This window comes from Sander lucioperca, chromosome 2 (assembly GCF_008315115.2).
Source record: "Sander lucioperca isolate FBNREF2018 chromosome 2, SLUC_FBN_1.2, whole genome shotgun sequence".
NCBI classification, from domain to species: Eukaryota; Metazoa; Chordata; class Actinopteri; order Perciformes; family Percidae; genus Sander; species Sander lucioperca.
The window spans coordinates 27,796,088-27,821,376 of NC_050174.1; the positions used below are offsets into that span (position 1 = coordinate 27,796,088).

Below are 25,289 nucleotides of genomic sequence, written 5' to 3' on the forward strand. Positions count from 1 at the left end.
CGGTCTTACTTTTTAATTCTCTTTATATGCTTATATAGATTGTCATACAGTTTCAACACTGCAACTTCAGTAAAAGAAATGAACAGTTATTTAAAGAAAGGCAACATGAATGAAAGTAATCCGTGGTAATAGTTTACTATGTGTTACTTCAACGCTGCATGGTGCTGTTTTAGACAGTTAGCTCTTTAAATCCCACTGCTCAGTGACATCCACGACCCTGAGGAAAGATTTTTTAGAAAATGACACTGAATAGAAAACTAGTGAAATGATAATGTAAATGCTATATATGATTGTGGTGATCTGCTTTAATCTCTTTAATTCTTGATTTGTCTTTTAAATTATGTATTTTTAAACCCACTCTGTAGTATGACATCACATGTTTATTCATTAGCCTATTTGCTTTATTTGTTTGACTTTTTACAATGAATATATAATGAAATATTCAAACCAGCCCCCATGTTTCATTATGGCAGCACCAATATTCCATCATGTGATACCCATTCAGCAGATGTTCAGCCTGTCACATCTGTAAACTCTGGGATCTCCTGGAAGAATTAAAACACGCTCCGAGTGTGTAAAGATCTTAATCACCTTATAAACCTGTCGAAGTCTGAAGATGCTGTTGTAACAAACTGCTCTCAGTGATTTTAGGATTATTCGGGGTTACATTGGATTATAGTTGAGTTATATAAAGCGGCTGCACGGGATTGGTTGCTTGAGCCGAGCATGCGCAGAGTGTCGCAGCTAACCACATCAGAAACCAATCCATAAGCGTGTTTACGGAATTTAAATTAAACAACAGCGAGAGTTTTCAAGGAAAGTAAAGCTTCCTGTGAAGAGTACAGGTGAGTTTGTGTGTGTTCCCGCGGCTCGGTTCGGCTTGGCTCGGCTCTGTGTGTGTGAGTGTGTGTTTGTGTGTGTCTGTGTTTGCGTGTGTGTATGAGAGGGAGTGTGTGTGCTGGTCCTTGTTCCTGGCCTGTGCACTTATGGAATTAGGAGACAGAAACAAGGATGGCCGGCCCGCGGCATCTGCTGAAGCGAAAGCGGGCAGCAGAACTCTCTCCCGGCGCCACTTGATCCCGGGCTCCGCCGGCCTCACTGGAGCACTGGAGCCGCTGCTGCTCACAGTCCGCTGAGGCGAAGCACTCAACGCAACTAGGTCGCTTTTTATTGGGAACAAAATGTTCTGAATTCAAACATCCTATCCGAACGTGAAGCTGCTGCTTTATACTTTTGTAAACGAGCACAAAGCTGTCTATAAACTCCGTCTGAACAAGTAGAGAGAGGCTTTGTTTGGTTGATGCTGCATTTATTTGTGTTGTTTTGTCCACACCAAGACCTCAAACTTATTGAAATTATTAGTGACATTTGTAATTGTTTTTAATTGTTATGAAGAAAAATGTAGGCTAACATAGGGTTGAACGGTCAGTGATGAGTTTGCATGTGTGAAAACTGTTTAATTTTTTTTTTTTACTGTTTGCTGCTGCTGCTGGAGGCTTCATCACTTGCAGTGTGCCTGTAGAACACACACACACACACACACACACACACACACACACACACACACACACACACACACACACACACACACACACACACACACACCTCCCCCAGTCCCAACTACCTTAACTTTGGAACTTTTTGTTCCCTTCTCTCTCTCTCAGCAGCTTCTTGCTGCTTCTCACTTGTCTTGTGTTCATTTTAAACTGCCCTCCTTTTCACCCAGTTAAGTTCCATTTAAGTCAGCTTTGAATGTTTACAATATGCATATTAAAAAGAATAAGCCACACAGTGTAGCCTGCTCACCCTGTTATCTGAACATCATGTAATGAAGTGCCTGTGTCTTTCTGCCCCACTCTGTCTGTCAGAGATAACAAGAGTAAGCCCACCTTTATTTTCTCAGTTCTGTGTTAGTTCTCAGCAGAAAGTGTGAGTTGTAGTCTGGATGTTAAAGACCAACAGTTCAGACCTAGTCCTGGAATCACAATTGGACAATATTATCTCAGGAATAATAACTTGCATTAGACTGGCATACATTACAATCATGATCCTAAATCATCATGTCCCTTACTCTGAAAAGATCTGTGATATTGATGATTTTAATGTCTCAATCCCCACATTTTTCCAGGCCTACTGGACCCCCTCCCTACACATTCAGTCAAGGTGAAACCTTCCTCTTAACATTTGATATATCTTAGAGTTGCATAGCGAGGAAATGAGTGGGCATGGCACCGCGTTGTACATGCCACATGGACCAACCTGTTCACGCCAGTGGCTCTGTTTTGACCATATACATCTATGTCAATATTGCGCCGTTATTGTTGGGTTGACTATTGGTGAGTGATTAGTATGGATGTGATCTACACACTCGTGTGTCTCGCCTTTCGTCGTCTGTAAAAGTCAGCCATGGCGAAACATGCACATGCTTTTGCACAACGCTGTTGTTACCATGTTTCCATGAAAAACATTGATGTTGCAGTCCATAATACATTTATGAGCTGGGATTTTCAGCCGAAGTTAATCTATTTTGTTTGCTAAAGATCGTACATTGGCGAGGAAAATGCCTCGTAGTGATAGCCAATAAGGAGTCAGCCTTAGGCCCTGTCCACATGAACACAGGTATTTTCAAAACTGCAGCTTTTTCTATACACACAAACACAGTATCAGGTCACTGATACCGAACCTTTTTGAAAACTCCTGCCACGCTGAAGATTTTCAGAAACTCTGGTTGCAGTGTTGTCGTGTAGCCGGTGAAACAGGAGATTTTGGCTCATAACATCGGAGTGCGCACTGTTGTCTCCTTTGTTTGACGTGCGCCGCTATCTCTGAGCCAACCCGGCCACATTACTCCACATTTTCATTGTGATATTTTGTGATTACATTCTGAATCTGCAACGTTCTCTGTCAGGTAAATCAGTAAGTTAGTAGTAGGGTATACAGGGAAGTTGCATATGAAGTGATTTGGGGTCCTTCTGTAAGTAATTTTGGGGTACAATTTGGTTTTGATGAATTCTACAAGTGGCAATACCACAGGCCAAGCAATCGGCCCGTTCCTAACAGACACATTTTCAACGGGCACTGCACTAATTACTTAAATTTTGAGTCTGAATACACAGTTGCTGATCAAATATATAACTTTTTACCTGGTCAATACAAATAGTGCTTGTGTGTTTTGAGTGTCTGAGCTCCTCTCTCTCTCTCTCTGGCTCGCTCAATATTTCCCACACTGGCTGTTGGCTCTGTGGAAGTTTAATCACCTTATGATTGCTATTTCAGTGTTAAAAAAAAAGACAGAGAGGAGGGAGGGAGAGCCTGTATGAGGCTGAGACTGTGAACTAAAATGAAATTGCACCTTGCAGTTTCTGTAATTGGGTGATTCTCCAACTAGGAGCACTTTTGGCACTGTGAGCATATGGAAATTTCACTCTCTTAAAACACACTTAAAACAATCTTCCTAGCTTCATTCATGTGTCTTCTAACACAATATGACAGTGGGCAATTTTAGAATTCCATGGAATATTATTATTATTTTTAACAGTTTTTCTGAAGAGCGCTTTCAAAGATGTCATTTCCACCACTTTTCAATTTATGTATTTTATTACAATATAATATTGTAAAACTGATTATATAAGATGATATATCAGTCAATAACATCAGTGGCTACCTAATCATGTAACAAAATAAATCTTAATACTTCATGAACTTAATACATTTTTATTTAAAGTTGCTAAATGCCACGAGTTGCCACGAGTTGGAATTTTTGCCTACAGCATTTCATTTTTGCTCAGGTCTATGTTTATTTTTAAGTCACTCACACATATATTGTAAGTGATGAACTATCAATACTTGATTTAAAATACATTTAGATCCACATCATTGGTTATTCTTATTTTTTTTCTTAAAAACTGTGTAGTGGTGGAAAGTGGTGGAAATGACGGTTTATGGTGGAAAGATTGTTTCTGTTCATTTTTACTTAAATTGCCAGTCCAAAATATTTTAAAACCATATATTTTATTATTTAACATATATGAGTTGAATAATATACCCAGTTTAAAGATAATGTTTTTAGTTTTAAAAATAATTACAAATTATATGAACCTCAAAACATTCATTTCATTCAAAAAAGCTGTAAATCTCTGAAAACTCACTTTCTTCCTACCCCTGGATGGAGATCTTCCCACTATGGGGGGATTGTCTGGGGGGGGTTTGGTGGCCAACACAGCGTTTGCAGTGGCTATACGTTGTCGCCGGTTTCGCTGATTGAGCTTCCACTGTTTTCTTTTTCTTTCCTTCTCCTTACTGGAGACCTCGAAGATTGATTTCACTATTCCTCTTTCTTTTTTCCTGCGATATCTTTCTGTCCTTTTCTAGTTTCTGTTGATATTTAACTGGATCGGCTTTTATTCTGTCCCTGTATTCCTGTGACTTCTTGGCCATCGACTTCGGCATCTTAAATATAAATATAGATAAATAAAAATAAATATGGAGTGTACTGGAATGGTGATATATAAAGTTCTCAGTCCGAAAGCACAAATATGTCAGAAGAACATGCAAATGGCGCACAAAAATGGCATATATATATCATGTCCAAAGCTACGCCTGTAATTTCTCAGAGGTGGAAATGACATTAGCAGTTTTTCTGCAATATTAGCACACCCTCATGTCAGGCTTAGCTAGTTTTGCACTTAGCATGTTGTTTACTCGTAATAAACATAAATACATTATTTTCATATTTGTTGTACATAATTCAACCAAACTACAGCCAAGGTGGAAATGACGCTGAATAAAAATACTCTGTATAAAAGCTTGAGTTACCTTGATTTATTTTCTTCTGCTGAAGAGCACACGTGCCTGAAGTTTCATCTTCAACTAACACTTTTTTTCACAATTATTTCCATGGTTACCAAGTAAATAAAATATTTAAGGTGGATCTATTAAGATGGATTTTGTTGAGGGAGGTGGAAATGACGGAAAACCTGGGGACAGACTTATTTTATTCCAAAAGTAGTTTAAAATTGTGATATGCATATGGAATTTCGATGGTATGATATTATTTTATTTGTCCTTAAGACAAACATATTAAAAAATATTTTTAAATCGATCCTTTAATGTAATTTTTTAACATTCAAAGAGGGCCAGTCTGGGTTGGGGACAAGCATAAAACTGAAAAATCTGCTAATAAACAGCCTTGCAAAAGCATTTTTAAAAGAAAACAGGGGCAAGATTTGGTGGTAACTAGGATGTTGGAGCATGAACTTCATAATGACAATGTATTGTGCATTTGTTTGTTGTTGTTTATTTATTTACAAAAAAAAGGCCAAGGACACAAAAGTGCCTGTAGTTGGGGAATCACCCAATTATTATGTAAGCATTTATCAGCAATACAGTTAAAATCAGGGAACTGTGAATAAGTGTGTTGCAGGTTGATTTAGGTGTGCGCCCCTACATTTTCTGCTTGTGCCCCTAGAATCTTCAGTTAGGGGCTACAGGGCTCCTAGATAATAAAAAGTTAGTCTGGAGCCCTGATGGTCCAGCCTCATACTAAGGTTATACCTTGTCTTGTTATTAATGTGTTGTGCAGGTTAGTAGAGCTGCAGAGAGAGCAGGCCTGAAGTGTCTGGTTTATGGGTGTGTTTGTGGAATTGTCTACTCCCTGGCCTGAGGCCCGCTTTCATTAGAGCATGCATCTATACACACACACACACACACACACACACACACACACACACACACACACACACACACACACACACACACACACAGACCCTCTCACAAAAGACAGACTGGACTTTTTGCTAGGCTGCTGATGCTCAGTGACAGAGTGTGTGTGTGTGTGTGTGTGTGTGTGAGAGAGAGAGACATGGCGGGATAGTGGACAGTATGATAGCATACATCACAGATGTGGTCTGTGTTGGATTTTTATTAAATGGAGTGATTGTGGTCCGCATGTGTAAAATGAATGAATCACAGCTGATTGGATATCTCTGCTGCAGAGTAGCAGGTCAGTTGCTCTCTGTCCTGTCATCTCTCTCACACGTTCTCTAGTGAACTGTATACACACAGTAAACAATCAATTTTATTGGATCAATGGAGTGAAGCTATTTCTGTATTAACTGGATTAACTGTGCCCCTCAATAAAAACAACAATGCTTTGTGAAGATTATTATTCATTCTCATTCATTTAAAGAAATTGTTAACTGGTCCAGATAGAACCGTCTGTCAGTCTGGGTATACATCCTACAAGCAGCTGGATATGAAATTACGTATCTATAATAATTACAGATTCATGTAAACACGCACAGACAGATCAGTGTGCCTTTAAATGCATTTTATCAGAATACAGCATTGAAAATCTGCTTACAAAAATACAAAAAATATTGGATAGGATAGAACAACACAATTTCACTTGTTTTTAATTTCAACAAACTGTCACTTGTTTCAAAAACAGTTCCAGTGCTGGTTCCATGGTATCAGAATTTTGAATAGTCGTCATGGAAACATTAATTGGTCATGTGACAAGGGCTGGGAAGATTGGCAGAACAGGCAGCCAAATGACAGTACTCTGATCCAATGGAAATCACTATATACACCCGGTGCCCTCCTTCTAGCCCCGCCCCTGACAGGGTTATAGGCCCTGTTTACACGTACATGGTTATTTTGAAAAACAGAGACATTTCCCTTCGTTTGTGCCCTTCGTTTACACGCAGATGGAGAACTCTCCTCTGAAAACGTTTCTTTCTAAAAACTCCGGCCAGAGTGGAGATTTTTGAAATCTTCGTTTGCACGTAAACTGAGACAAACGGAGGTTTAGGCAGCAGAGGAGAGGAAGAGGAAAGAAAAGAGGAAGTGATTTCTTGCTGTTGTTGCTATTTTGGGGATTCTGATTGGCTAACGTGGGCTTGAGCTTCTCGTTACACTACCACCTACAGGTCTGGCGTGCTCTTGATGGCATATATACACGGGTACGTGTAAACAAACACTTTTCTGAAAACTGACAGCTGTGCACGATGTTATTTTTCAAAATGGAGGTTGAAATGTCCGTTTATGAAAATAGCCAGCCACGTGGAAACGTAGCAATAGTTCACATGCTGAGGAAACTGGTCCTGCAGGTAGCTCAAACTGTTTCACCAGGTGTGTGTGTGTGTGTGTGTATTGTGTTTGAAGTTGTGTAAGTCTACAGGTTTATGTTCCAGCTAAATTAAATTCCAACGTACTCCAACCCAATATTGACGTGTTCAGTGCTCTCAAAGAGTGTCTGAACAAGAAAGTTGAGCAAGACACAGAGTGAAGGTTTGAATTCCAGCCTGTGTTCATGTATAAGCGTTAGCAGACAGCTGCTGAAGCGTTGTGAATAAGCATGTGTGTGTGCAGGAGCTCCTGTTTGACCCCCGCCCCCCCAGCTCCACCCTGCAGGCCCTGAAGCTAAAGGTATCAGCTGTTTGCTTCCTACTGCAACCTCCTGCTAGTTTTACATAACCCTCCACTACTCAGCAGTAATGGATGCAAAGTTTGTGTGGGGGGTGGAGAGGAAATGTAGCTGGTTCCGTGTTTGCCTTTTATATTATTGAGTGTAGCATGAGTAGTGGGACGTTAGAGGTGTTTTATTGGAATCAAAAAGCCAGACAGCTGGTAATCTGAACTAATTAAAATGGTAATTGTACTATTTATATAGCGCCTTTCTACTATACTGGACAAATCACTTTACAATGTGCAGTTTAGCTATGTACAATAGCCCCTCATTCACACACACACACACACACACACTCACACACATTCATGCACCATGGCGGAGCGTCCATGCAAGGCATCCTTGTAGTGTCTGCCTCATGGACAGGAGGAGCTGGGGATCGAACCGCCAGCCTTTCTTATCTCCAGCTACCTAAACCCTACTCAAAGTATTTTATTTCACAAAAAAACTATTCAACAACTTGTTGATGCAGATTTTAGGATAGGTTGGTTATGAAAGTCATAGTTTGACATATTAGCCATGTTAGCTTCAGGTGCAATCCAAACAGTTCTGCCTGTGTACTCTAGTAATTATAATTAAAGTAAGAATAAACTAAAGCTCGTCACTTATAAAGCTAACTTTATAAAGTAACTTTCACAGCATATTAGTCTCAACAGGGATCACTAAGGATTAACTGGGATTTGTTGTGGCAGGTGGATTGGATCAGGTTACGCGGGTTAAGTTTAAGTCTATAACTCTGCATAGACACTCTGAGGTGACGTGAGCAGCCTGTTTGGCTGTTTGGTGTAGAGACGTGCTGGGACTGGGAGAGCTGTGGTTTGATCTGCGCTGGGTATTTCTGAGGAGATCTATGTCGGTGATGGTTTGTTAGTTTGGCCTTTTTGCATCATTTTACTCTAAAAGTGTGACGTTTCTGAAATGATAAGAAAAATAACTAATCAGTGGGGACATAATAATAGTTAATCATTTACCAATAAGCCTAGTGGTTCGATCACTCATTTCTAGAAAAGGGCTGCAGATAATCTGGACCATAATCCATTAGTAAATGATTACTTAACCATTAGTTACAGTTTCTAACAGCACTTTATAAAGGGAGCCTTATATTAGGGAGTGGTACCCTCTTATTGGCTGACGTGTGGGAAACCAATTGGATTACGTCCAGGTGTGATTCTCTTCTCTCTTTGCATGCAGGAGTGGCTAAAAACAACTCCACTAGCTTTACAAAATAGACCACTGCAGCCGTTTTCAACCGTAACACTACACACAAGTTATTTCACTACAGATCTAGTTGCATCTTGCTTGTGTCAGCATTAGAAACACCCAAACATCGTCCCATTTCCAGGCTGAATACGTCAGAAGGTCTGCCTTAGCACTGGCAGGTCTGTGCAATTGCATCCAGAGGCATTTTACTCTGCACCCCTTAGGAAATGAAGAGAGGTTACAGACTAATACGCATTAGTGAACAGGTTTCATTCAATCTGTATTTGACTCCAGGTGAAATACTATAAAAAGGAAGAATTCCATTGTCAGTGCTTGAATAATGTTTGAGAGATGAGAACTTTTAGGTGCCAACAGTAATGGCTGATGTTTGTTGTACCTGCTGTCTGTCTACTGTGTGTTGTGTAGGGATGAAGTTCCCTGTGGATCTCCTGGCTGATGTTAGCCACACAGAACTGGAGCGGCTGGCCCACAACTACATGAACAACCTTCTTTACAGCAACCCGGATGCTCCTGAACACCTTACCCTCCCTGACTCCACCCAGGTAAACCCTCCTGACTGGACCAGTGTGTGTCGCTCAATAAGGGCCATAACAGCACTGATGATGATGACTATGTGCTTCTGTCTGTCCTCAGGTCACCATCAATATTTGCAGTGTGGGCTTCATCCCTCTGTATGGATCCAGTGATAAGCAGAAGGTCCTGGCCCTCTTCTCTCCCACTGAACCGTTAACTGCTGTGGCTCTGTACCTGCTGGACCAGTGGTGGCCCGTGGACGACATCCTTAAGACAGCAGACCCTGCTCGGGATGGAGCGGTGGAGGTACGAGGACATCAAACTCACTCATTAATCAGGGTTTCTGCAGGTCAAATTTAAGACTTTTTAAGACTTTTATGAATGAAATGTAAGACCTATATCACGACATGCAGAGTCACAAAAGTACTTGCAAAGTTAATGAACTTATTAAAATTGAATAAAAGTGACACAGAGAAATAATAATCTGTAAATATACAGTAAATTAAATTAGGAAGAGCAAAAGAAAGAACTAAACACCACAGAATAAAAAATTTTAACATTTCAGTGAGCATTAGAGGCGTCACATGGACGTAGGGAAATTAAGACCTGTTTAAATTAATTTAAGACCTAGAACACAATACTTCAGCAAATTTAAAACTTTTTTACTCCTGCAGTAGTCTCACATGGCCAGCTCGGGACATTCTAAAACACTTAGCGTGAAAAAGCTTAACGTGGTTTAATGTACCTAAACAACAATCAGTCATCACCAAATTTCTCATGGCCATATCTTGTCATGAACACTTAAGCTTGTCAAAACAACTAAACCGAAATCCAAGGATTATAGAAGTTATCTCACGTTAACGTTTTCTGCTTCATTAGAGCCTATTGTAAGGAAAAAGCTTAATGTGGTTTAATGTACGTAAACAGCGATCAATTATCACCAAAATTCTCTCTCATATTGCTCTTCATTCATCACTGAAAACTGTCAAATCTAACCCAAAGTCCTATTATTATGGACGTTAGCTGACATTAAGCGTTTCTGCTTCATTAAGGGATATTGTAAGGAAAAAGCTTAACATAGTTTAATGTACCTAAACAGCGATCAATTATCACCAAAATTCTCCTCATAACCACTGAAAGCTGTCAAAAAATTAGGTCTGGCTACACCCAGATGCATTCTGGGATAGGAGAAAAAAAACCGCTCTGGGTTGTTTTTTGTTGCATTTCTTCAACCAATCACAGTTGTCTTGGGCAGCGCTAAGCTCCAGACACAGCGACGGTGGCTCTGCTAAATAGTCTCAGGAAGGAACTTGTTTTGGTGGAACATTTACACCCTGCTAAAGAAAACTCCACATCCAATAGTAAATGAAGTTAACTGTTGACACAATCCAGTAACGTGAGCTATTTAAATCAGCTGATAGTGGTGGAGATAGAGATAGTGATGGTTAAACCTCATTATCTGTTACCAGTGTATCTCCGTGTGTACTTCGTCCACAGCAATCCCACCAATCAGTCCCAAAACCTCCCAGTTAGAGAGGAAATGACCTAAACATATTCTTTATAAATCTTTACAATCATTCCAACCAATTAGGTCTGCCTTGTTCCACCGTCCACATCTTCTTTAAAACTTAATATTTTCAGGGTTTAGCTCGCTAGCTCGAAGGCTGTTGTTTCCCAAAGAGAACGGAGTTTGAGAACGGCAACACAGAGAGAGGAAGGAGAGGCACATCCGGTCTGCCGGATGTGAGGCAATTATCCTGAAAATGTACTTCCGTTGATCCAGACTACTTGTGCAGCACTGCAGCATTGATGTATTCATGGTGTCATCAGTCTTATGCTGATTGCAGATTTTTGTTGTGGCCCACAGAGTTTGGCACCTAGACGGTAGCTGAATCCTGGTGCAGTCCAGAAAAGCTACAGTATCTTAGGTCAACATGAAAATGGGTGTTCACTAGACTCTGTAAACTCTGGAGCAACACCATGTTGTCTGGCTTACCGGATTTACAGCGCTGGGATAAAACCTGATGTCTCTCACATGCCTGATGATCCTCCCCTTCCACCATCTATTTTAGAGCTTAGCACTGCCGAGGATGGTTGTGTTTGGTTTTAAGAACGTCAAACAATCCCAGAGAGTTTTTCCCTCTATCCCAGAATAGAGAAGTATTGTATCCAGATCTTAGTCCAGCCCTGGCACAGCGCTGTGCAGTAGAGTGGACAGGTCTGGCTGTGCAAGTACACACACACTACACTAAAATTGAAAGGCATCCGTTCCACACGCTATAGGTTCAATATGTGGTTGGCCAAATGTGTCACAGTAACAGAAGAGGATGCTGTGTTTTACAAGGGAGAAAGAATGTGAAATATAAATATCAAAAACAAAAAGTATAGTTTAAAGCTGTGTTGACATAGAGCCATGTATGACTCAAGTGATGATGACGCAACGAGATGTGCAACTCATTAACAATTTGAAGGGTATTCTCAATGTGCTGATGACAACCCCCCCCCCGCCCCCCAGCCCCCATTGTGTGAAAATGCAACTTTTATTGAAGTGTGCAGATCTTTAAGAATAGGTATCAATTTTTGAAAGTCTGTCTTACAGTTTTTCTCAATCGGTTTGGCACAACCTTCGAATGACTATTAAACTTTGTCAAACTATATGACTATCTACAGTATATGAACATTAGGTCAGTTGTTCACATGACTATAGTCATTGTCATTGCTTTGGCACAGAATGCATTGAGTAAGCCTTGAAATAGTTTGCATTCATTTGCTATTAAATCATATGTCTCAAATGCAGTTATACACATCTTCATTGTGTAAATCCATACATGCAAAATAGAGCAAGCAACAATCACAATAACCTGTCACATATATTAGATACATAATAGATATGTGGTATTGTAAAAGTTGTCAGATGAATAGATGTAGGCTTTATGGGGAACAATACAATTTCCTCACAATTGCAGTATAGTTTGTTTTTTCTTGCATATTTTGTGGAGTATTTTTTGATAATTTTGCTGTTGTATATCTTTCTGTACAAGCTTCCTTTGTGTATTTGTGGTTGGCTGGTGTGTACATACAATGAGAAAGTATAGTGTATGCCATGGCTGACATCAATACTATTCAGCTGCCTAAATATACAATGTTAGCAACTGGACAATATTACAGACGGTAACTATCATACTTTTAGAGTCATCTGACAAGATGTTTTAGCATTTTGATTGTCTTGGTCTAAGCAATGATAAAGTAACCTTCTGTTTTGATGACAATGATTTAGTCATTGATTAATTTATTTACATTTGAAACAGGAGTTCATTCTTTTGATTGAGTAATCACCTTTTGCAGGTCACATAGAGTTATGTGCTGAACGTACCACATGGTGTGAGGATTGTAGTTTTGAAAATTGTATGTTTGTGCAAAGCGATTGAAAAAAATACTTTTATACTCATGATGAGCACAAAATGGGAATCTTTAATGTGTGTTGTTGATAACAGAGGGCACTTCTGTGTGTTTCAGTGCTAAATGAAAGATCTTGTTATTAATCAAGCAGAAACATTGTTTGAACAAACCCATTCAAACATGTGGCAAGGTGCCATTATATGAAGAATACCGTGTGTGTGTGTGTGTGTGTGTGTGTGTGTGTGTGTGTGTGTGTGTGTGTGTGTGTGTGTGTGTGTGTGTGTGTGTGTGTGTGTGTGTGTGTCCCTCAGGTGGAGACAGTAGGAGAGAGAATAGTTCTGTACATCCTTAACCGTGTGGTCTATAGAGCCAGAGAGATGAGCTCTGAAGAGCTCCCCTTCCTCTGCCACGGAGAAAAAGATCACGCCAAAATCCTCTGGAGTAACGGAGAGGCTGTGGGCTTCTACTCAGTCAAACCCTCAGGTAATAGTTTATTTATGTGATTTATAAAACCTGGTTTAGCCCGTGTATGAGAACTGATATCGGTCTATTCCTTTCTGACATGATGTGCTTTGTGTTTCCCTTGTAGGCAGCTTTTCTAATTCATTTGCCACCAGAAGCTATCAGCTCCCTGTGATGGACTCCATCTTTGTGAGGAGATGTCAGCGTGGGAAAGGCTTTGGCCTGCAGATGCTGGAGGACTTTGTGCTCAGTTTCAAAGAGGACTGTCTGGGGTTGAGGTACCCCCTCACAAAACCCATGTATAAAGGTAGAAGAGTCCACCCTGCAGCAAGAACACCTTATCCATATGAACCTATGGTATGTAAACAGGATATTACTTACTCTCCTGTTTGTTCCCAGTGTGTGAGAAGTACCTGAGGCAGTTCCCAGGAGACACAGACCTGCTGTGGGAGGTGGAGAGCGTTGGTGGGCCCAACCAGAGGACCAACATGGCCAGCAAGATCCAGGCCATGGATCACAGTGGTACAAACAGACAGAGACTGCACTGTTAAGAGCCTTAACCCCCCCCCCGGGACAGCATATCCCAAAAGATTTGACAGCACAAAGATAGTATCAGTTGACAAATGGTTGTTTTAGTGTACTCCTCTAAGCATTGTGCCTGTCTTCCTGTGTCCCTCAGCAGTGTCCAGGAGTCTGTCCTTCACAGAGGAATCACTTGTGATTACTGAGATGACTGAGAAGGATGTGGTCATCACCACTCAAATACAAGATGCTGAATCCATGGAATGCACAGTTGAAATTGTGGTACATTATTATTATTACTTCTTCAAAGTTGAGAAATATGAATTTGAGAAACAAAGAATTGTGTGAAAATGATCCCTGTGGTTTTGCTTTGCAGGAGGAAGTGACAGTCCTGAGCGCTACCAAAGGTGAGCACTTCATCATTTTACACCTACGTTGTAAACGTTCCCTTAGATTGAATATTAATGTAATAATCAGTCACTGAGCTTGTAGACAATTTCAATTGTAAAATTACAAATGTTATTGATGCCATTGCTCCCACTAAGGTCAAAACTGTCTCTGGTAAGAAAAGATCTCCATGGAGAAATGTCATACTGGTAAGAACAGAAAAAAGAGAGTGTCGAAAAGCAGAACGCAGGTGGCGAAAAACTAATCTCCAGGTCCACTACAACACCTATAAAGAGAGACTACGCATTTATAATTTGGAACTGAGGAATGCAAGGCGGTCCTTCTTCTCGGACATTATTGCCAAAAACAATAATAATTCACGTGCTTTGTTTGCTACTGTTGATAGGTTAACAAACCCTCCAGTACCAGTAGAACTTTTATCCACCAAGGCCTGCAATGATTTTGCCACCTTCTTCAATGACAAAATTCAGAAAATTAGACAAACAGTCAGTGCTTCCATATTGAGTACAGGGTATGTGTTGTCACATTGTCCAGGCAAAACAGATTCCAATATGACCCAATTTCATATGATTAACCGTAAAAACCTAGAGGACATTATACAACATCTGAAAACCTCCTCCTGCTGCCTTGATATTCTACCAACGGGCCTTTTCAAAAATGTTGCAAATTGTTTGGCTACAGATCTTCTACAGATTGTAAACACGTCTCTTCTCTCAGGTATCTTCCCACAGGCCCTGAAAACTGCAGTCATTAAGCCACTCTTAAAAAAGAACAATCTAGACACGTCACTAATGAGCAACTATAGGCCGATATCAAACCTTCCATTTTTAAGTAAAATCATTGAAAAAACGGTTTCTCAACAACTGAACCTTTTCTTGTCACTAAACAACAGTTTTGATGCCTTCCAGTCGGGTTTTCGACCACACCACAGCACTGAGACAGCTCTAGTTAAAGTCTTTAATGACATCCACTTAAACACAGATAGTGGCAAAATTTCAGTCTTGGTATTACTTGATCTCAGTGCTGCATTTGATACGGTCGACCATGACATATTACTAGACCGATTGGAAAACTGGGTTGGCATTTCTGGCTCAGTACTAAAGTGGTTTGAATCCTACTTAAGGAATAGGGACTACTTTGTGTCTATAGGTAATTATGTATCTGAGCATACAAATATGACGTGTGGAGTTCTGGGGCCTCTTCTGTTTAACATCTACATGCTTCCACTGGCTCAGATTATGGAAAACAACAAAATAAGTTACCATAGTTATGCGGATGACACACAAATTTATATAACCTTATCGCCAGGGGACTATAGTCCAATACAACAACTGACTAAGTGCATTGAACAAATTAACGACTGGATGTGCCAGAACTTTCTTAAATTAAATGAAGAAAAAACTGAGGTGGTTGTTTTTGGAGCAAAAGAGAAACGATTAAAAGTCAGCACGAAAATGTTAAAAACAACAGACAAAGCCAGAAATCTTGGTGTAGTCATGGACTCAGACCTGAATTTTAACAGCCACATTAAGACAATTACAAAGTCAGCCTATTACCACCTTAGGAATATATCAAGGGTTAAAGGACTTATGTCTCAGCAGGACTTGGAAAAACTTGTCCATGCTTTTATCTTCAGTAGACTAGACTACTGTAACGGTGTCTTTACAGGTCTCCCTAAAAAATCAATCAGACAGCTGCAGCTGATTCAGAACGCTGCTGCTCAAGTCCTCACTAAGACCAAGAAAGTGGATCACATCACTCCAGTACTGAAGTCTCTACACTGGCTTCCAGTGCCTCAAAGAAGAGATTTCAAAATACTTTTGCTGGTTTATAAATCACTAAACGGTTTAGGGCCAAAATACATTTCTGATCTGATAGTACACTATGACCCACCCAGACCTCTCAGGTGGTCTGGGACAGGTCTACTACACTATGACCCCCCCAGACCTCTCAGGTCGTCTGGGACAGGTCTGCTTGTTGTCCCCAGAGTCAGAACTAAACAGGGGGAAGCAGCGTTCAGTTTTTATGCTCCACATATCTGGAACAAACTACCAGAAAACTGTAGGTCTGCAGCAACTCTCAGTTCTTTCAAATTAAGGCTGAAGACCTATCTTTTTGATGTTGCCTTTCTTTAAATAATTGTTAATTTCTTCTTATACTGCACTGTCAATTTTATTCTTGTCTTTTATCTAGTGGTATTTTTTGATTTTTTTTTAATTGTTTTTAAATGCTCTTTGTTTTATGTAAAGCACTTTGAATTGCCCTGTTGCTGAAATGTGCTATACAAATAAAGCTGCCTAATAATGCACTTTGTGACATTGTAGCAGGTTCAGAGGCTGAAGTTCCACTCACAGCCCGGGGCCGGAGCAGTGGCTCAAAACGAAGGAAGACTGCAGAGGAAAAGGTTATCAGGTCTGTATGAATTCTGTATGTCACTCCTGAAAACAGCATGAATGCATTTATATCAGGAAGTTAAGAATTTCCATTTTAGATGCTTGGAGTATGACCTCTGCATTTGGATAGCGTGAGATCTGTAGGCCATCGTGGTCCACTGTGACTCTTCCTCAGATGGTTCAAAGTAGAAGGAAGCTATTGTTTTTGAAAAGATTATTTTTCTGCTGCGCAATCACATTTTCAGGGGCTTGGACTGCTTGAAAACTGACAAAACTTGACACATTAGTCAGACCTGGGTTGGGGCAAGGCCAGCGGGCTCTATAGCGCCCCCTAAGGCACGTCAGGGTAAAGTTTCTATGATGTTCACAAATTTGGTGAGAGCATTGCTCTCACCTTGAGGAACATATAATTTTTTCTGCCTGACAGGATATCAGCCATCTTTGAGTTTGCGTGTTCATTTTCATTAAATGGTGCGTTGTCACACCATCAGATCCTTCCACTATATAAAGCTTGAAATAAACACCTGATATCTAACATCTTTCAGAATTGAGGACATTGAAGCAGAAACCCCCAGAGAGGAGCAGGAGAATGTCTCTGAGTCGATGCAGACTAAGGTGTGTATATGCAAACTGGTTTGTCTACATGACCAGGACAGCAACGTGTTCATGATTCACTTCACTGTGTTTATTTTCAGGCTGTCAGTGTGGCTCCTGAAGAACAGGGACAGGATGTAGTTGACACTGCAGCCACCATGTCGGGACAACCAGACGCTGTCCTGAAGCCACAAGACCCTGAAACAGCTGATGTGACATCATCAGCTATGACTGAGGAGGCACCAGTGGAAGCCAACGCCCCCCAGGATCTGAACAACACCGCCCGGGACTCACAGATCACAGTTGAGAATGTGGCATCAGAAATGGAGGAAGAGTGTCAGGAGGAAGACACTGCAGCGCCGGCAGTCTCTGAAGAAGTGTTGGAGTTACACACGGAAGCAGAAACTCTGGATAAAGTGGGGGAGGAAACTCAGATCACTGATGAAAAGTGGGAAGAAAGAGTTCCACAACACAAGGTAAGTCTGTCACCACGTGAAACATCAAAGAATGGCAAAGCAGGAAGAACAGGAGAAACAACTGTACAGAGTAAAACCCGTAGACGGAGATATACACACCACAGCAAGCCGGAGGAGGGGGTGAAGGAGGAAACTGCAGCCCAGGATGGAGGGATAAGTTTGAGAAGAAGAACTGTCATGAACACGCCTACACCCACACGCAAATACACCAGACGCTGCCCGAAAGTCTGTGAAGACTCAGAGAAAGAGGTGGCAGAGGTGGCAGAGGAGAATGACGTTTCGGCTGAAGGAGCAGAGGAGTTAGCTGAAACTGGAGAAGGAGTAAAAGAGGATGCAGTTGAGCTGGAGGAATTAAGAGAAGAAAAGCAACAGCTGGAAGATGAACAACAACTGACAAATGAAGAGAAGACGGAGAAACAACCGGAGGCGGAGGTGAAGGGGACTGCACTGACAGAGGAAGAGGAGGGTGAACACGTGAAGCATGGATCTGAGAGAAAAAAAGAAGCTGACCTGGGAGCAGGAGCTTCTGCTGGGGGAGAGCAAGCACATGAACAGGTGGAGGAACAAGAGGAGGTCGCTGACAGGCCAGAAGAAGAGATATCCACTGAGGAACTAAGTGCTGTGGAAGAAGAGACGATTCCAAAGGCAGAGGAAGCAGCAGGGGACGTTATAGCTTTGACTGAAGGGAACGAGGAAGAGAGCAAGGACGAGACGGAGCCTGTCTCGGTGATGGAAGCAGCAGAGGAGGGAGAGGCTGTCAGTGTCTCTGCTGCTGCAGATGACGACACTGCTGCTGCTACAGAAACAGCAGACTCTGCTGATGTAGAAACAGCTGTCAGAGACACTGCTGCTGCAGAAACAGCTGTCAGAGACTCTGCTGATGTAGAAACAGCTGTCAGAGACACTGCTGATGTAGAGACAGCTGTCAGAGACACTGCTGCTGCAGAAACAGCTGTCAGAGACACTGCTGATGTAGAAACAGCTGTCAGAGACACTGCTGATGTAGAAACAGCTGTCAGAGACACTGCTGATGTAGAGACAGCAGACACTGCTGATGTAGAAACAGCTGTCAGAGACACTGCTGATGTAGAAACAGCAGACACTGCTGATGTAGAAACAGCTGTCAGAGACACTGCTGATATAGAGACAGCAGACACTGCTGATGTAGAAACAGCTGTCAGAGACACTGCTGATGTAGAAACAGCTGTCAGAGACACTGCTGATGTAGAAACAGCTGTCAGAGACACTGCTGATGTAGAGACAGCTGTCAGAGACACTGCCGCTGCAGAAACAGCTGTCAGAGACACTGCTGATGTAGAGACAGCAGACACTGCTGCTGCAGAAACAGCTGTCAGAGACACTGCTGCTGCTACAGAAACAGCTGTCAGACAGGCTGAAGAGCCTCAGGAAAAGGAATCTGGCCCTGAAATCTCCAAGCTCCAGAAAGCCACTGTCATCCTAGTGGACATCAAAACAAGCTGCCATCATCTCAGTGTGAAGAAGGCAGACGAAATAGCTGCTGACGGACAGAGTGCTGCTGCAGAAAAGCAACAGGAAGAGGAGGATGGAGGGAAGCAGGAAGACATTAAAGACACATGTGTGGAGGTGAGTGCAGAGGCCCAGACTGCCGAGAAGGAACAGCTTCAAGAAGACAATTCTGAAAAAGAAGAATCTGTGGAGGAGAAAAAAAGTGAAGCAGAGGAAGCACTGGTTCCTGAAATAAGAGACGACACAGGTGAGGGTGTTAGTGAAGAAGCAGCAAGAGGCACTGATGAGGTGGAGGCTGTGGCAATCAGAGTGGAGGAGAAGCAGTCTGCAGATGGAGAACCAGAGAACGCTGACCAGAGTCCCCCAGCAGCCGAAGTGGACGAGGCGGACAAGGCGATGGAGGAGGAAGCTCCAGTTGTTGAAACCAGAGCTTTGAGACGTAGAACAAAAACTAGCACAGCCACACCAAGACGCAAAACAACAAGTCGCAGAAAGCAAGTGGATGCACATGAAGCAGAAGAAGAACCAGCAGTGACTGCAAGAACACTGAGAGGTGGGAGGACGTCTGCATCGCACACACCTAAAGGCAAATCCAGGAGAGGCCGCAAACACATCCAGGAGGAAGAGCAAAAGGGAGAAGAGGAAACGGGAGCAGAGGAGGAAGAGGCAGCAAAGGAAGCAGCCGAAGAAAAGAGAGATATAGAGGGAGAGGAAAAGGTTGAGGAAGAGGGAAAGGAAAAGGTTGAAGAAAAGGGAGAGGAAAAGGTTGAGGAAGAGGGAGAGGAAAAGGTTGAGGAAGAGGGAGAGGAAAAGGTTGAAGAAAAGGGAGAGGGAAAGGTTGAGGGAGAGGAAAAGGTGGAGGGAGAGGAAAAGGAAAAGGTTGAGGAAGAGCTAGAGGCAAAGGTTGAAGAAGAGGGAAAGGGAAAGGTTGAGGGAGAGGAAAGGGTTGAGGAAGAGGGAGAGGGAAAGGTTGAGGAAGAGGCAGAGGAAAAGGTGGAGGGAGAGGAAAAGGAAAAGGTTGAGGAAGAGCTAGAGGCAAAGGTTGAAGAAGAGGGAAAGGGAAAGGTTGAGGGAGAGGAAAGGGTTGAGGAAGAGGGAGAGGAAAGGGTTGAGGGAGAGGGAGAGGGAAAGGTTGAGGAAGCTGCCTCTGAGAGAGAGGAAAGTGTAGAGCCAGAAATCGATGTGGAGGAAGGCAAAGCTGTGGCAGAGCGAGGAAGAGATGCAGCAGAAGATGCATCAGAAGGCGTATCCAGAGATGCAGACAGGGAGGAAGAGGCCGTAGGGGAAGAGTGTGGTGAGAGGAAAGCACCCATGGGGGGTGAGGAGGGGGAACTAGCACCAGCCACTGTGACTAGATCTCTGAGGAGTGGTGCGAAGACGTCCAAAGCTCCAAAAAGCAGGTCCAGACGAAGCAAGAAGCAACCAGACAAAGAGGAAGAGGAGGAGGGGCAGAGACAACTCCAGAACCAGGAAGAGGGACCAAAGGAATCAGACGAGGAAGCAGAGGAAGAGGAAGAAACAGGGCTGGGGTCAGTCGAAGACTCCCCGACAGAAGTGGAGGAAGCTGTCACAGCAGAAACAGGAGAGTCGTCAGAAGGAACTGTGCCGGTGACTGAAGAGGAAGCTGCAGAGGATTCAGTACAAGAAGGAGACACTGATACTTCATTACCCAAACCCAGCGCGGACTCAGCTGTACTGCCACCGAGTGGAGAAGAGGAGCAACGGGCAGCCCAGCTCTCTGTGAGCCATACTGACATCCAGGAAGAAGCTGCAGCTGCAGAGGAGGCTCTTCCTGCTGAGGCAGAGGAGGAGAAGAGAGAGGAAGCAGCTATTGCAGAGGAGGAAGTTCCTGAGGGGACAGAAAACACTGAGCTGGAGAAAGTGACAGGGGAAGAGGATAAAGCGGAAGCAGTCCCAACAGCAGACCCAGGGGAGGGCAGAGCTAATGAAGAGGAGGCTGAAGGTGTTAACGATGAGGAGCAGGAAGCTACAGTCCCAGAAACCAGAGCACGCAGGAAGCAGGCAGGCCAAGCCACGCCCAGAAGCACACTAACAAGAAGCAGACAGGAGAATGCTGAGGTAGAAAAGGCGGCTTCAGAAAGTCAGAAAGAGGAACCGACAGTTGAAGTCCGGGTTCTGAGGAGGGGGAGGAAGCTTATCCCTGTAACGCAAAGACGTACAACAAAAAGAACCCACCCAGAAGAAGAGGAAGAGGGAGAGCAGGAAGAGGAGGGAGCAGGTGAGGCAAGAAAGGCAGAGGAAGAAGAGGAACAGCAGCAGATTGTTGATCAGGAGAAGGCAAAGAGACTTGATGAAAGGGATGCAACTGAACGAGTAGAAACGATGGACGCAGAAATGAGTGAAGACAAAGAGGAGACTGTGGCAGAGGAAACTGTCTTACAACAAGATGCCTCAGAGCAGGGACAAGCCCACAGGGCTGGGTCAGCTGCAGATGTGGACACAGATGTTGCACAGCCTGCTGATGAGGGGAAGAGCTTGGGTGTTCAAGAGGAAGTAGTCCCAACACAAGAGACAGTGGAGGGGGAACAGTCAACCTCTGCAGTGACGGGAAGTCCCCGAGAGACCCTGGAGACAGCAGAGGACGGCGAGGCAAAAGGTGTGTCTGAGGAGGAGGAAGCACCCGTTACTGAAAGAGCCACAACTAGAGGCAAAACCACCAACAGACAAGAGGAAGAGGCAGCTGGAGAGAAAAGCACGGAAGATGATGAACCAGTGGTAGAAACAAGAGTTCTGAGGAAGGGAAAAAGATCTGCTGCTGCCACACCTCAACGTAAACCTAAAAGAGTCCGCACACAGCCTCAGACAAAGCAAGAGGAAGAGGAAGAAGCTGCTCCTGCTGAAGAGACCCAAGCAGAGGAAACCAAAACTGATGAGAAGGAAGACAACAGTGATGAAAAGACTGAAGAAAAAGATGGGGATGAAGCTGCAGCAGAGCAGGAAGAAGAAGCTACAGAGCCAGAGGTTGAGATGGAAAAAGAAGAAGCTGTGGCAGAGGAAGAGGACCGGTCTACTGTTCCTGAGCCACGTGAAGACGGACAGGGAGAGACTTCCGCTGGGGAAAGAGCTGAAGAGACACCAAATACAGACGAAGGAAAGGTTACTGACCAGGAAGAAGCAGCAAGTGTTGAAACAGCAGTCCTGAGAAGCGGTAAAAAGACAGGGAGAGCCGCAACCAGAAGCAAAACCACAAAAAGGCAAGAGGAAGAGGCAGCTGGAGAGAAAAGCACGGAAGATGATGAACCAGTGGTAGAAACAAGAGTTCTGAGGAAGGGAAAAAGGTCTGCTGCTGCCACACCTCGGGGTAAATCCAAAAGAGTCCGCACACAGCCTCAGACAAAGGAAGAGGAAGAGGAAGAAGCTGCTCCTGCTGAAGAGACACAAGCAGAGGAAACCAAAGCTGATGAGAAGGAAGACAACAGTGATGAAAAGACTGAAGAAAAAGATGGGGATGAAGCTGCAGCAGAGCAGGAAGAAGAAGAGGCAGGGCAGGAACCACCGGAGGAGAAAGGGCAGGATGCAGAGGAAGAAGGAAAGAGTATGGAAATGGACAAAGACAAAGAAGTGCGAGAGGAAGAGTCTGCTGTAGGAGATGCAGGGCAGATGAAGGAAGTAGTGCCTGAAGAGGAGGACAACCGTGTGGAAGCTGTGGAAGAGAGTTCATCAGCTGAGGTAGAAGAGACAAAGTCAGCCGAGGAAGAGGAAACCACCGTCACAGAAGGATCCACTGAAGTGGGAGGTGACAGTGACGTCGCTGGAGAACAGGCTCTATCTGTGGCGGCAGAGGAAGAAGCTCCGGCTGTAACAACCAGAGCGCTGCGGAGCAAAACAAAAACTTCAGCCGCCACTCCATCACGGAGATCCAGGAGAGGAGCAGTGCAGACGCAGCAGCAGGAAGAGGAAGATCCTGAGGAAGAAGAAGTGCACCAATCGACTGGTGACTCACCTCGAAGATCGGTGCGAAAAAAGCCCAGAGTGGATTACAGAGAAAACGATGAGGAGGGAGAGCGAGGCGAGACGGAGGCCACAGCTGACCAGCAGGAAGAGGACGAAGAGGACAGAGAGGACGAGAAAGCGAAACGTTCAGCAGAGCAGCCGGCAGAGAAGCTGAACAATCTGAGTTTAGTGTTAGACACAGATGAGGAGCGGGAGACAGCAGGGTTGAGTCCAGAGGCTGAAGAAGAGGAGCAGAATATGTCAGAGGAAGAGGCGGAGCCTGTAGTGATTGGAAAGAGAGTTTTAAGAGGGAGGTCAGTTCCTTCAGTGATAATCACCCCCCAGGCTAAATCCACACGCCGCAGTGCTAGAGTTCAGAAAGCTGAGGAGGAAGAAGAGAAGAGCCCGCGCTCCACTCAGAACAGAAGAGCTGAAGGAACACCAGCTCGCAGATCTCAGCGTCGCAGCAGAGTTTAGGATGTTCTGAATGCTACGATCAACATCCACACCAAATACATGTAGCAGTGTGCAGTCACAGAACTGGGAAATGCAAAAGAAACAACACATGCTCATAGTCAATGTTTAATGCAAGCTTCAGTAGTAAGCTCACAGCGTACACTCACAAACACCTGTGTGTTCTCCATGTGGACTTAAAGGCCCAAGTGTGTAGCTGTTCATGAAAAAGAACAAGTTTGTGAACGGGCAACACAGAGTTTGATAATGAATATTTACCACCACCATCAATTCCAAGTATTCCTTTTGGCTTGAAATTATACATTTGCATTTGCATGAACTGGGGTAGACGCTCCATATTCATGCTCCATCTTAAAATACGTTAGCCGGTAAGGGACATACAGGACATACTGCTACGCCTTACGCGTTCTCGCTGTCACATGATAAACTCACAGCTGCTGCTAATGCTGCTAATGGGTATCGTAGCTTCCCGGCCCCGGCAAGTTTGAAGAAGGAAACATGGAGGACCACACGTATTCAAAATCCAAATTTCAATTTTCTTCTTCTTCACCCAGAAAAAGAAAAAGGAGATTGAAAAGAGCAAGAGACCGGCTTTTTTCAGTTCAAAACTGCAGCTTTAAACTTTGTGGACACTGTGTCTCGCTGCTGTTTTCACCAGCATGTGTCATTTTTCTACAAACACAAACCTGTCATCATGATCACGTGTAAGACTCCATAACAGATTCTGCATATGTGGCTGTAAAAGACCTCCGAACCTAATCAGGTTGTGTTGTTTGACCCTCCGAACATTAAGGCGTGTTCACACTGAGTTTAAAGCTGCACACTGAAGGTCTGCAGGTCCATATTTATTAGTCAGAATTTTTAAAAATAGTTTTTGCCTTTCCCAGTTTTGATGTTGATCAGAAAGAGACTGCACACTAACACATGAACACACTCGAGTGGGACCACTCTTAAAAAGCCATAATTTGCATTTTAACTGAGCATTCTGACAAGTGGGGAATTCATATTTTTACTGTACATAGTTTTTTTATATTTCATTAAAAATGTGAATGTCCAGTTTGCATTGTGTAATGTGATAAATCTCTCAAATATGGGTTCTGGTAATTTTTTACTCAGCTGGCAACAATGTGAAACATAGTGAAATAAAGTGAATTGGTGTTTTTTTAAATGTGTGAAATGCTCCAACAGTTCATCTTCATAGGGTGTTTGCGTTTTATGAATCTGTGTACTTTGATTAAAAACATATTTGCAAAAACTGTTCTTGCATTGCAACCGTCAGCAGAACTCAGGTCTTAACTCATATTAGCATGTTCTCTTTTTTTAATATACATTTCACACCTAGATATTTGCACATGGAGACCCATGTGATATGTGGCCTCACATGTTCCTAACCCTTTAACTAACTCTGTGAACCTGAGCATTAGACGCTGTCGGGGGTTATGCAGTTATTGTGCTCAGCCACGTTTAATAATGTGATATGATTTAGTCAGCAGCATACGTTGTGTCAGTTTGCGTGTTGATTTAGTTGTGTCATTTTGAAGCTAACATGTATTACTGAGCTGTGTGATGTGAAATGTATTTGTGCTTATTAGCACATTGAAGTCATTTAGGTCATTAACCCTCACTTCTTGTTGTGTGCGGACTAAACTTTCTGTCGACTTATTTTTTAATGAGCTGAAATTACACCAAATAAAGATTTCTGAAAGGACTATTTCAGCTCTTGTGTACTTATTGGGCATAAAGTGAGTTTCACTGGATTTCATATACACACACACACACACACACACACACACACACACACACACACACACACACAGAGCAATTGATTCTTTCACAGATGTAATGATGGCTTGCAGGAGTGCACTCTGGATAATGTGTGTATATTTAGACTTTGGATGCCATTGCTTCTCTTGTCAT

At 43.0% G+C, this 25,289-nt stretch overlaps 1 protein-coding gene across 6 annotated transcripts; it reads left to right on the forward strand.

Moving 5' to 3' along the window:
- Positions 1 to 710: 710 nt before the first annotated feature.
- LOC116050699 (trichohyalin-like) lies at positions 711 to 23,580 on the forward strand. Of its 6 annotated transcripts, none has more exons than XM_035998981.1 (13): positions 711 to 845; positions 9,095 to 9,231; positions 9,323 to 9,508; positions 12,913 to 13,084; positions 13,191 to 13,370; positions 13,463 to 13,585; positions 13,743 to 13,867; positions 13,962 to 13,992; positions 16,318 to 16,405; positions 16,932 to 17,001; positions 17,082 to 18,238; positions 18,782 to 23,122; positions 23,164 to 23,580. In XM_035998981.1, the coding sequence occupies exons 2-13, from the start codon at positions 9,097 to 9,099 to the stop codon at positions 23,246 to 23,248; spliced, it is 6,693 nt and encodes a 2,230-aa protein (XP_035854874.1). In that variant the 5' UTR covers positions 711 to 845; positions 9,095 to 9,096; the 3' UTR covers positions 23,249 to 23,580. The 6 variants fall into 6 exon arrangements, with proteins under 6 accessions (XP_035854874.1, XP_035854873.1, XP_035854870.1 ...); XM_035998980.1 differs by having other exon boundaries at positions 18,782 to 19,661; positions 19,710 to 23,580; XM_035998977.1 differs by having other exon boundaries at positions 18,782 to 23,580.
- The last annotated feature ends 1,709 nt before the right edge of the window (positions 23,581 to 25,289 follow it).

Bases quoted from the DNA above. Each gene is read 5' to 3' on its own strand.
- LOC116050699 (XM_035998977.1), top strand. From the start codon at position 9,097: ATGAAGTTCCCTGTGGATCTCCTGGCTGATGTTAGCCACACAGAACTG. The intron at 16,406-16,931 runs GTCTGTATGAAT...AACATCTTTCAG, and splicing joins GCAGAGGAAAAGGTTATCAG to AATTGAGGACATTGAAGCAG. The intron at 18,239-18,781 runs CGACACTGCTGC...TGTAGAGACAGC, and splicing joins GTCTCTGCTGCTGCAGATGA to AGACACTGCTGCTGCAGAAA.